The sequence below is a fragment of the Syngnathus acus genome, chromosome 3 (genome assembly GCF_901709675.1).
Source record: "Syngnathus acus chromosome 3, fSynAcu1.2, whole genome shotgun sequence".
In the NCBI taxonomy this organism is placed as follows: Eukaryota; Metazoa; Chordata; class Actinopteri; order Syngnathiformes; family Syngnathidae; genus Syngnathus; species Syngnathus acus.
In genome coordinates this window covers 13,132,322-13,145,599 of record NC_051089.1, presented here as the reverse complement: position 1 = coordinate 13,145,599, position 13,278 = coordinate 13,132,322, and the positions used below count along the sequence as shown (strand labels likewise).

At 40.5% G+C, this 13,278-nt stretch overlaps 1 protein-coding gene across 3 annotated transcripts in view; it reads right to left on the bottom strand.

Moving 5' to 3' along the window:
* luzp2 (leucine zipper protein 2) overlaps positions 1-12,765 on the bottom strand; it is a 98,381-nt gene extending 85,616 nt beyond the window's left edge. Inside the window, exon 1 of one of the 3 annotated variants that reach the window (XM_037248430.1) lies at positions 12,490-12,765. In XM_037248430.1, the coding sequence (XP_037104325.1) occupies positions 12,490-12,551 (62 nt within the window). In that variant the 5' untranslated portion in view covers positions 12,552-12,765. The remainder of the gene's footprint in view (positions 1-12,489) is intronic. The other 2 variants (XM_037248429.1, XM_037248428.1) reach the window with 2 other exon arrangements.
* Positions 12,766-13,278: the final 513 nt, after the last annotated feature.

The window sequence follows — 13,278 nt, the reverse complement described above, 5'->3', positions numbered from 1 at the left end:
TAGTAACCAACGCAGGCATGGGGACAATATGTAAATTCCACACACAGAAAGGGCCAGAGGTGGAATCGAACACGCACCCTCTGAACTCTGAGGCGGACAGCTAAGCAGTGCCCCACCGTGCAGCCCTGTTTAATTTATTTTGTCATTGAATATATTTTAAATGAAGACATAGAATTTATTTTCCGACATCACGTCCGGATTTCCATGTTTTCGCAGTGTTAACTGATTTGTAGTAGTAAAAATGCCTTGAAAACAAATATGTAAACACTCCGATGGTACATTGACTTGTGACAAGATAACATCAGGTCAGTTACCTTCATGGTCTACTTTATAATGGTCATGGACCCGCTAGGACACTGCTGATGCTGAGTTAATAGTTTCTGTTTCTGTTCACTGCCTGTACAAATATCCGCACTGGACTTTTGTTTTTAGTTACTTTTCGATCATCTTGAATGTGGTTCGATATATTCAAAATATGTGTCGGCTACTAAGTAAATAATGAATAAAACACACGTGCTAAATAGAATTTACGTGTGTCAATGTGTCATATTATCAAGAAAATGCACAGAATGCATGGCTTGTTTTTCTAAAAATGTTTCAGTGAGCATGCAAATATTGAATTGCTGTTCAAATTGATTCCTCAAAAGCAAAGTATCAAACATGAACATCAATACGAAAATATAAGTGATGGCAAAAAAAAGTTTGTTACCCTGAAAATCTGTTTTCTGCTCAGTGGTCACAACATTCACTGAATTGGGAAAGACTGTCTTCTTAAGTTGTTTCCCCCAGTTTTGCATGGAATTATTATGACGACTCCCAAGATTCTTTCCATTTTGGACTCAGCAGTCATGTCTATTTGCATCGGTACAATAGATCTGTTCCTGTCTTCCTGCTCGTCAATAAAATCAAAATGTCCTCGTGTATAAGGCTGTGCACACATTTTAATAGATTTAGAGCAAAAATGCTCCATTTTAACAATATTCTGGAAGTCAGTAATCCCCAAACCCCAAATTCATCCTCCAGGGAATTTCTTCACGCTCATTAAATCAGCGTTAATCCAGACTTTTGTCATCAAATGCTAATTTGAAAAAATATACAACCAGGGATGTTTTCTATAACTTAACACTTGTGATAAGATGGAGATGTTTGATGTGAGTCAGTAATATATTGGTATTTTTAACAAAAACTCCCCAGGCGTCCTCCAATTTAACCAGCATGGAAAGGGTCCAGTGTGCGGACAAATTGTAAGATTGGAGAAATATTTGAATGCTTCCAAGCAGTGGCACTGTAATTGCAGGAAAATTGATGCCAAGTACAAGGGCCCGTGACTGACTAACATTTGCAGCATTGGAGTGGTGAAATACTTCCCTGGTGGCAGCCCTACTACCCAAATGCAAACAATCTTCAACAGAAGGACTGTAAGCAGGTTGAAGCGAAGCTCTAGAAGCACAAAAAAACATGACAGACATGCAAGCTCTCCACACTGTTAGTAGATCGAGAGGTAGCCAAGGAGCATCTTGAAGTTTAATTGTTTGTATAATTTGCAGTCGGGATGTAATTTCACCCTTGGTGAGAGAATATCTCATGTGCATAAGACCTCAGACTGTATGATGACTAGCACGCATGTGACCCTCGAAGCTTTGTGCAACTGAAAATTGTTTCATATATCATTTGTAGTGCTTGTTTTTCGACTGCTTTCTTGTTCTTATTTTCGGTGTGTGTGGGGTAGGTGCACAAGCATTTGCGGGGAAACAATGTTTTGGCGCCATATTAATATTCACTGTAGACTGCTCCTATCCTGTCATTTTGTCAACACCATCACTGTGTGGAACTCAGCCAAGCAAGACATCTGACAGACAGGCAAACCAGAATGGTGAACTTTGATAACATAACACTCTCGAGTGATCCCTTTTGAATCCAACATTGAGGTTCATTGCACATACGGTACATGCACACCCAAACAAAGCAGGGTTGCATTCTGTATGTTACACAGTTTCATTTTGGCACTCTAGTCATTGCTGGAATACAGAATTAAAAGCTGAAGACACAGAGATTGATGAGAGAGATGCAATGAGCAAGAAGGTGATCTGCTTGAGTGGGTTTCCATTTGGTGCCACACGGCACTAGAGATTGATTGGCAAGTAACGAAACAGCCTTAATCCCAGAAGCATTATTCCCAGAGCACTATCTCCAGGTCAGTATAATCTCCCTGGAATGGTACTTTTACTGTTTTATTTTATATGTTGGAGATTCGCCAATCTATAAAAACGGTAGCATGTTCAAAATGTGATGCAATAAATGTCCAATGAAAACAAATTTCAACATGAGTGTTGCCATTCATTCTATAAGTGCCTCTAAGCAGTGTACGATATATTTGCTCCTTTGAGGAAAGTCCTTGAGATAATTATCAGTTCAGAAGTGGCACTGAATGCTAAAAATTACAACCAAAACATTTTAGCAGTAAAGCGCTTTGTTGTTCTAAATGCAAAGGACCCAATGAAAATTGTTCTCCTTGTACATACTGTAGTGTACACCAAGTAACGGACACATCCATCAGGTGACTTGGTAAAACACTGAATGAACAGGATGATAAGGGACATTTGGGACTTGGGGTTGTCATCGAAAATGGATCTTGACACCAGACTATGCTCAGGAAATTATATGATAAAAAATACCGGAAAACCACCAGACACCTTTGAAGAGGTGTGTTCGCGACTGATAAAGAATTCATGTTTACATAGCCTTCATAATATAAAAGCTATACTTTGCTTTCTGAAAAATTGAACAAGAGAGCAAGGCTGCACATCTCTGGTTACCAAACAAAAATGGGCCCAGTTTGGTTTGATTATTTTCTAAAAAACATTCTTAAACTTGATAGGCTTTGTCTAAATATTGATTGTATTCTTATTACCTTTGTGTCACCTACCACACGGGCAGTATCTGGTTTATGTGTGGAACAAAGTGTTAATTAAACAGGTGACCGACTCTCCTTTTGTTGACTTACCTTCCTAGACTCAGGAAGTCATTTAATTGCTGCTCTCAACAAACATTAAACCTCAGTTTCTCAGTTTGCTTAATTTAGTGCAACGCACTAAATGATTCATCTAATTAACATAACAGCCACCCCCCAACAATAAATCAGATATTTGAAATATGTTCCTGACGAGTTGTCGAATGCAGAACAAAGTTTCTCATGCCTAGTCTCAACACAATAGTTTGCTTTACCTTAGCTGGTCATTCTAAAGTGATGAAAGTATGCAATAATTTAGCAAATGTGGAATAATTACTCTCAGTTGACATTCATTTCAATTCAGAATTTTGATTTGTGGTAGAGCTAACTGTGTGCCACTCATCTGGGGATTTCTGTCTTTGAAATACGGAGATATACATCAACTCAGTATTAAAGTAGATAATTGGAAAAATTCATACAACAGCAGTGTGAAGAAGCATGGACGAGGCAAATGCTTTGGCAAAATAAATAATGAAAGGGATGAACCACAGAGGTCTAGAATTGTCTTCCATGATCATAGCGTTTTGTGTATACCTGTATAATTTATAAGCCTTTTTTGTGCATGCCAAAAAAAACATTTTCATCTTCTGGGTTCTCATTCAGTTTGTAGAAAATTCGGCTGAGCTAGGTTCCGTCGATAGTCAGTCAATTGTGGGTTTAGAGATGGTAGAAAAGAACAAAACTGGTGAATGGACACAGCCAATGGCAACATCATGATCACATAAGTGGAAGCCAAATCTCAAAAGATGAAAATTGCGAAAAAATCGGATATTTACAGCGCAATTACTTGAGACTTGAGCTATGTACAATGTTACAGAGCAGACCTTCAATAGAAGAGAACATGAACCCTGAGCAGCAATGAATGTCGAACATGCTGCGAGTGAAAGAAAATGTCTGTTCACACTGTTCACTTGATGAAAAGGTGAGAATGCTGGAAGGCAAGGGAAAAAGAGAATACAAGGAAACACTGTGCAGTGCAGTGATACCCAACCAGGTTTCCGTGTGGCACCCTCGTGTGCCATGAGAGATCATGAGGACCACTTTAGAAAATTATCCAACTTCATTTGTTTTTTTTTCAAATTCATTTAAAGTCTTTGTTAAACTATTGATGCCAGACAGCAACATAGTCACAGGCAGAACAATTAAATGCTCTTCCGTTAGATGGCAGAAGGTTGAATTAATCTGTTACCATTTATAAAAGGTCTGACGTGATCATCATATACACGTATGTTGTGCGCACACACACACACACGCACGCGCACACACACACTTTCGCCCGCACAGTTCTCCAAATAGGAAGAAAAGTGTGCTTGCTTCAAGCTGTTTGTTCATGTTTAAGTTTAGTTTTAAAAAAATACATTCAAAAGAGAGGGTGGCACGGTGGGGCACTGGTTAACACAGCCACCTCACAGTTAGGAGGGTGCGAGTTCAACTCCACCTCCAGCCAACCCTGTGTGGAGTTTGCATGTTCTCCCCGCGCCTGCGTGGGTTTTCTACGGGCACTCCGGTTTCCTCCCACATCCCAAAAACATACTTGATAGGCCATTTGGGAACTCCAAATTTACCCTAGGTATGAGTAGAAAATTAACTTTAAAATCACATCCCTGTTCATAATTTCATTACTACCGTAATTTTCGGAGTATAAGTCGCACCGGAGTATAAGTCGCACCAGCCATAAAATGCCCAAAAAAGTGAAAAAAAACATATACAAGTCGCTCCGGAGTATAAGTCGCATTTTGGGGGGCAATTTATTCGACAAAATCCAACACCAAGAACAGTCATGAACGAGCAACAACAGGCTAACCGATAGGTATGCTAACGTGACATAAACACAAACTAAGAGCTGAGAACGGCCCTGACGTAAAATTCAGAGTTATTCAAAAAACTATTACATAAATAACACGTTAATAAAACCATCTGCGTCACTCCAATTCATTAAATCCATCAATCGTCCTTTGTCAACAATGCGTGCGCGCCGCTGACGGCTCTTGCAGTTAAAAATATTCCACAGGCCCATATAACGATATATAAATTATATATCAAATAACTATTATATAAGCAATAATGTTATCAAACCATCTGTGCACTCTAAATCATTAAATCCATCGATCAAATTCCTTGTCCTTTGTCAACATCGCCGCGCGTGCGCCCTGACGTCAGCCTCGTCGTTATTCCACAGATCTACTATATAACTATATTGTAGCGTTAACAAAGTTCAAGGAAAGACGTGGGTTTGGTAAACGGCTCTTTATTTAACAAAACAAACTTACAGGCGTGTGGCGGCGTGGACTTCCACCCACGGAAGTGGAAGAGAGCTCCATACAATAGGACCGGGCGTGCGTAAAAGCCATGACCGAGCCCCATCCACCGTCCTCGGACAGCCACCCGGCTGAGCGCCGGCCCTCGACTTCCATCCACAGAGGTGAAAGACACCGGGCGTGCGTAAAAGCATTGTCCGAACCCCATCCACCGTCCCTGGACGAGTCGATCTTTGTCCTTTATGTAAACAACCGCCGCGCTGCTGACGCGACGCCGCGCTGCTGACGCGCGACCGCGACGTCGCGTCGCGCTGCTAACTCGACGGAGCTCTTTCACTTTCGTGGATTGAAGTCGGGCGCCGGCGCTCGGCCGGGTGGCTGTCCAGGGACGGTGGATGGGGCTCCTATTGTATGGAGCTCTCTTCCACTTCCGTGGGTGGAAGTCCACGCCGCCACACGCCTGTAAGTTTGTTTTGTTAAATAAAGAGCCGTTTACCAAACCCACGTCTTTCCTTGAACTTTGTTAACGCTACAATATAGTTATATAGTAGATCTGTAGAATAACGACGAGGCAGCGCGACGCTGCGTCAGCAGCGCGGCGGTTGTTTACATAAAGGACAAAGATTGACTCGACGAGCTGCTGCTGACGCGACGTCGCGCTGCTGTCGTCACTTGAAATTCAAATTACAGTAATCCCTTGCTACATTGCGGTTCGTTTATCGCGGTTTCATTTATTTATTTTTTTTTAAATGTTTTGAAAAAAAAAACCACATATAAGTCGCTCCTGAGTATAAGTCGCCCCCCCACCCAAACTATGAAAAAAACCGCGACTTATAGTCCGAAAATTACGGTACCTTGAATTTGAAATGTTTTCAAGGTCTCATGCATTTACGGATATGTAAACCGATTAGATGGTACTTATCTTGGAGGTGCAGGGCTGATCGCTAAAATTAATGGTGAAATGAACGCTAAAAATAAAAAACGAGCTCCTGGTTGAGCTGTATTGAATGATCAGTGGATGTCTGTGTCAGATGCTGAGGAATCATATAAAGCGTGCAATACGATGACACTGCCTCAAATCTTATGCCATGACCAGCATCCACACTGAAGAACCTTTGAAAGGCCCTGATCATCACATTTATACCAATTGATCAGATGTGACAAGATCCAAACACCACTCAAGCGTGCTGCTTTAGCTTCAAAACAAATTGACCCCAAGCCGCAGTGCAACAGTACGCAGAAAACAACCAAGTCAGTTCATATTTGCTGCCATTATGACAAGGGATGGTGCTAGCTTTTGTTTATTGTAGTTATACGTCTTGCACGACAGTGTAAAACAAAGAGCCAGGCCCTCCAGTAATGACTCATTTCTGAGAACACAAGCATCAGTGTTTAGCGGGGCAGAGCAATTAAGTCTCTGCCAATTACAACAGCAATTTTGACAGCGCAACACTATGTGTAGTGACAGCACCAAAGCAGTACAATCAAGCGCCGGTTGAAGCTGCAATAAAGATCCACATCAAAGTTCCTTAGATGGGCTTTAAAAAATTGTCAGAAGGAAAAAGCACAATGAACAGGAACATTGTGTGTGGGATAAGATGGAAATGGTTTAAATGAAAAAAATGCATATATGTTGATTTTTCCTTTTCAAAATAGCTTGTATATTTATTTTGTAGTAACCATTTGAGAATGGCAGGGCAGATGGCAACTTTGCTGGAGGATGGGCAACCCGTGGTTTTAGAAAGGACCTTTTCCCTCTTACCAAATGATGAATTGTATTGGACAACGTGTGTGAAAGGCTCTTTCATTTTCTGTTTCCTATGCTACGCAAGAAAGTAGCATATGTGTCAGTCCAGATTTTAGAATTGGTGTTAATCAGAACCAAATAACAATAATGTTCAAGCCATTTGGCGAGCAACATTTACTCAGAAGCTACCTTTGTAAAAGTTGCTTTCAATTTATGGCTTTTCTTTTTCTTTAAGTAAATGTCACTCCAATTTTGAAAAATCACTCTGAATACATTACTCTTTTCTCATTGTTATTGTTTTATGTCTTTATTAGTTATTTTTTTTGTCTTCAGAATAGGTTTTTCAGTACTCTACGTAAATTACAGTTTAAGATGTGAGAAGTATGGCAAAGCATCTGACTAGAATCAAATCTCTCTTTAAAAACAACAATTGATCATTAAAAAGTGAAAAAGGAATATTAAAATATTTCCATGTTATGAGATGGAAACAACTGAGCCTTTGTTGGGTATAAAACCTGCATGATATCTGGTAATTTTAAGTGCCTCATTAGAAGGAGCCTTGAGACTGTCAGAGCCAATCACATTGCTCCCATTGGGCCCATGCAATGATTAGATTTTTTTTCATTTACACTGCCATTTGAGCTTAGACGTAGCCATCTCCAAACATGAATAGAGAAAATTGCCCATGAATACAAGGCTGTCCAATGTCAATGTTTGCCTCTTACAAGGTAGAAGAAGAGCAGACAGGAAAGCTCAATTACATTTTTGTCGTGATGACACCGCAAAACAAAAAGGCCACAACCATCAACTCAGACGTGTCATTTTGTTGATTGGGTGCAGAAAAAACTTTTTTTATGAAAAACTTCACATGATAGTCCCTCAATAAAGCCTTAGGAATTACATAACATTTGTTCTTGAGGTGTGTATACACTTACTTTTGCTTCCGTCAGTGACCTTTGGAAATTTCACCTCTACGAACAACAACTTAATGAATGGTCTGACCAAGATTCACTGGCCAATTAACTGTCACTGATAACCTTTTACCTTATGGAGAATGCTTGATTTAAGGAAAGAGCAAAAACAAGACCAAGTGAGATTTGTGACCCACGATATCAAGGTTGAAATAATAATAATAATCCATCCATTCATTTTATGTACTGCTTTTCCTCATGAGGGTTGCGGGGGTGCTGGAGCCTATCCCAGCTGACTTTGGTCAGTAGGCGGGAGACACCCTGAACTGGTTGCCAGCCACTGACAGGGCACACACAGACAAACGACCATTCACAGTCACACCAAAGAGCAATTTGGAGTCCACCATGCATGAGGAAACCGGGGGACCTGGAGGAAACCCATGCAGGCACGGGAAGAACATGCAAACTGCACACAGGAAACCCGGAACATAGAACACTGAAAAGGTAAAAAAGGGCATTTTTGTTTGCTCCTTTTCGGAACCCTTGGTGGAATAAATAGTGCTATAAATATTTAGATGAGTAACCAAGTAACCTCGTAACTTTGACCTTTGTTTTTTTTGAAAGAGGCATGTTTAGACATTCCAAGTTTCCAGTGTCTTTATACTAGCTAAAAATGTGTATGATATTGGTTTTACTAAGTGTGTAATTATTCCGAAAATGTGCGTCCCAGCTAAGCCTCTGTCAAATGAGCAAAACTTCTGTGAGCTCAGGCTGAGATATGTGCAAAGCAGTCCATCACACAAAGGTTCAATAATGCTTAAGGGTGCAAGGCTATTTACCTTCACTCACCAAACACCCTGATTATGTTTGTGAAAATGTTGCAGTAACTCATTGCATATGAAGATTTGCTGTACATTGTTATTTTTCTTTGGTCAGTGCTTAGGTCTGAATTGAGCTCGACTATACTCAACCAAAGCAAGGACCAATTTTGACAGATTTGCATGTTTCACAACAATGTTCCTTTAACAACCATCTTTTTTAAAAGTACAAAATGAAACAAGATGTCGATTAGCTATTAAAAAATGATGTGGCTTGCATGTTGTTGCACTACATCTCCACTAAATACATCCTCAGTTTCATACAGACATTTATTGCTACAGATCGATAAATTCATTATTCTTACAAAGACTAACGTACATTTGAAATTCATAATAGCGAAAAGCAACGTGGTGTGTCCTGACTTCTGCCTATATAGTATGTCAATCAACCAATCAATTGATCAATCAATCATCCATCCATCCATCCATCCATCCATCCATCCATCCATCTTCTGAACTGCTTCATCCACAAGAACATCAAATCGTCCGTAGGTGTTATTTGAGGGCGGGTGGTTGTTTGTCTATGTGTGCCCTGCGATTGGCTGGCGACCAGTTCAGAGTGTCCCCCGCCTACTCCCCAAAGTCAGCTGGGATAGCGTGTCTGCGACCCTTGTGAGGGGAAGCGGTTCTGACAGTGGATGGATGGATGGATGGATGGATGGATGGATGGATGGATGGATGGATGGATGGATGGATGGATGGATGGATGGATGGATGGATGGATGGATGGATGGATGGATGGATGGATGGATGGATGGATGGATGGATGGATGGATGGATGGATGTGAATTCGTTTTAGCACATCATTTTTTTTGAGTAAATTGGATGTGAAAGTCAGTCAGAGAGACCAATCATTTTCTTGTTAAACATCTTGTTCAAGTGGTTGGCACTCCACCAGTTTTATTTGATGTAAAAAAAGACCACTTGAAATAACAGTTTGATGTCTGTACTCAATCAGAAATCCGAGACTCTCACTTGCCCTTCCATGTGACATGTAAAACAATTTAACATTTTGAATATTGTGGAGTGCCAGCAAAGAGCAGCTTCTTCTTAGAGGAGCCTGCTGATGCAAGAGAAGTCAAAGATGATGTCAAGGAAGTGTGTCAAAATGTTTTAAGAGAAACCCTGAAAGATGATTCTTGAACGTGTAAAAAGGTGTGACTGTTTGATCTGTGCAGTTTGGAAAAAAAAATAGTCTAATACATACAGAAGTACTTTCTTCACCTCACAACCCTGGCCTGGAGATAGACAGTCATATCTCACAGGGCTGGTGTCAATGCAGCCTAGTGTCCTGCTTAAGTACCAATTGATTTCTGCAATGGCACACACCTTGCACTATCATTCTGCAGCTGGAGTTTCCCACTCAATTCATTAAAGTCACACCCTTTTGACACTCTCATTAGAACTGGCATCGCTGGTCAGATGCAGACGAAAGCTGGCAGGTATACATTTTTCATTACCATCCATGCTATTTTGATTATGATAACTACTATGGACATCATTTTAGATTACTGTGCAATCCAGAGAATTAATGCATTCATTATACAAGGCCATTATATCAGGGCGGACATACCTTGTTGGACGTTGCACTCAACATACATAAGGGATTCACTCACAGACCACTGATGTGATGATTGTGAGTCTAACAAAGCGAGGCAGATTCTACCTAGCCTCAGCAGCACAGGTCACAATTCATTTTGCTCTTGTCCGCCTTACATTCAGTAATGTTCGATGTTACAGTACTGTGCCGCAGTGGAGCAGAATATCAGTGCCATCCGACGAAAATGAAATCCCACTTTAATATGTTTTGGTTTGATGTGAACAATATAAAAAAAAAATACAGTTTGTGATAAATTGCAATTGTGTCACATCGTGAAAATCTGCAGTTAATTCATTTACGCTTCTAAGAACTAATTAACATATTAGATTGTGTGAACATAAACTGTCACCAATAGCAGCAGGGTGCCGATAATAGAGCATAATGAAAATGAACGTGTTTTGAATTAACTATACAGCAGTTCAGTGGTCAATATTTGTCTGATAAAACCACAACAGTAATAAATGACACCAAGTACTCCTTGGGGCTTTTCTTCTAGATACAATAGTTAGCCTCAATACATGTCACAAAGAAGCTATTCAAACACGTCACACAGACAAATGCTCGTTCATGGCCACGTGGTTACATACACTACGCCAAAACACGCGTCTCATTCACAAACGACTTAAGCCTCTGTCATTAACACATCCTAAAAAACTTGTTCAGATAGAGTCACCATTTGTCGATGGACTTTTCTTTTTTCATGACTGGCATCTATGTATTACTGTACTAATAGTTGTTCAGGTCACTGATGAGATACCACCTTCATCTTGAAACTTCATCTTTGAGTTTTTTGTTGTTTCTTTCTCACTATGGTCTATATGTATATGCCCATTATATGTTGTCAAAGTAGAAGATAAGTTTGAATATATTTAAAGAGGTAGCTTGCAATGTCTGCTTATTCCTATTCACACCCAAAGTCTCAAGTATATTTTCTAAAAATAAGCTATGAATATCCTCAAAAATACACCTGAATGAAATAATAGTGAACGAAAGATATCATTAAATTAGAAACAACCAATTGTTTCCAACAAGCTCATATTAACAGGATTACAAAGATGTGTCATGTATTGCATTTAGCTAGGGTAAACATTACCATTACATTAGAAGTAGACTTATTACAAGCAATAAGAGTTTACTGCTCTATTGCTATACAATAATACAGCCTGGAGTAATAGAAGCCATACATCATTAGTTCATCTCTGTGATGTTAATGTTGGAAATGGATATTAAGATTTGCTAAAGGGTCAAAATAGTTGAGCATATTATCAATAACCCTAACCCCCCTCTCTCTCTCAAAAAAAAAATATATATATTTCTGTCATTTACATTGTTCCCAAAGCAAATATGAAAACAGAATTAAGCCATTTTAGTCACTCGGGAGCAGGAATGGCAAGTTTTATTATTGAATATTTTTACGTAAATATAATGCATGTCTTTCTGTATCCGAGTCTCCAGGGTATCATCAAAAGCCTTGAATTTCCCCTCACGACTCTTAAGACAGTACAGGCGCTGAAACGATGATCTTTCAAGGATTTCATGTATCGTCAGAACTCTGCAAATCCTACATCTCTCTTAGTCATTCTTCTTTCTTATGACCTGTCTTCCTTCTAAATGCAAAGAGATCACATCAAACACGTACACACACACACACACACACGCAACACATGCGCTTTGCAGCACGGTGGCTTCAACCTCTCTTTTCACCTGATTTCAACTTGCTCGCTCTTAAACCAGCATGCAGCAAAAGTCCCAAAAAGCACCGTGATCACCCCCACCACCACCCCGGCAGGCATACAGAGAATTGCACACACAATGGGACAACTGTCTCCGTGCCGACCCAGAACTGAGGAAGATAATAGCTCAGATGATCTCTTTTTTTCCCTCGCTTAAGTCCTTGAGTTTCTTGAATCAACATGCCAAATACTGTACAGTCACAGTGAGTCCTTGCCAGGACAATGTTTAAAATCTTGTATTGAAGAGGGCAGGACAGAGGCTTAGATTACTAATCTAATGTTCTACATCCCTCCTTTGGTTTGTTTCAGAGTGTCTGTAGCTGGTTGAATAAAAACATCATCCAGTGCCTACCTGGTGTTGAGACTCAAAGCTGGACAGAGAAGCAGCATGCAAAAAGCCTGGATGGATTTCATAGCTGAATCACACTCCCGTTCTTTCCGCCGTCCGTCTCAGATGCTTTTAGCCTTTCCCCTGCGTCTCTCTCCTCACTCTCTTCCCACTGGCTGCTTGGGATTTTAGTGCACCCTCGCACACACACGCGCACCCTCTCGCGCACACACTCACGCATGCGGAGAGGCAGACAGATGCAACACAGTGGCTGTGCGAGGGGGGGGATATTGGGTTTTAAATAACACAGAGACACGGACCGACTTGCTGATGAAAAGGAGCGGGTGTGGCTTGATATCAAGAGAGCAAGATGTGGAGGAGATATATGATGTCAGTACCCGCGCAGCTTCTGCGACTGGTGTGAGGCATCTTTGCCAATGTGTGGCTGTTAGTTGCTCCTCCAGTACTATGGTACCCCATTCAGTCCACACTGTCTGTTTACTACCTGCAATGTGTGAGACGTAGAACGCAGCATCCTGAGAGTGCTGAGAGTAGCCATCGGAGTCTGGCTACATTTGAATTGACAGTCCTGAGAACTGATGTGAACAGATTTAAACAGAATGTAATCGTCTATGGCAATGCAAGGTTTTGCATTTCATAAAAGTGAAAATATGAGGATGCAAAGCAAAGTGATGCTACCCTGCATGCCAAAGTAATAAAAAGTCCAAGTAATTAAAACAAGAGCACTCAGAGAGCAGATCTCTGCCAAAGCTCAATCATTCCATCTTAAAACTCTTGAAATAGTATTTACAA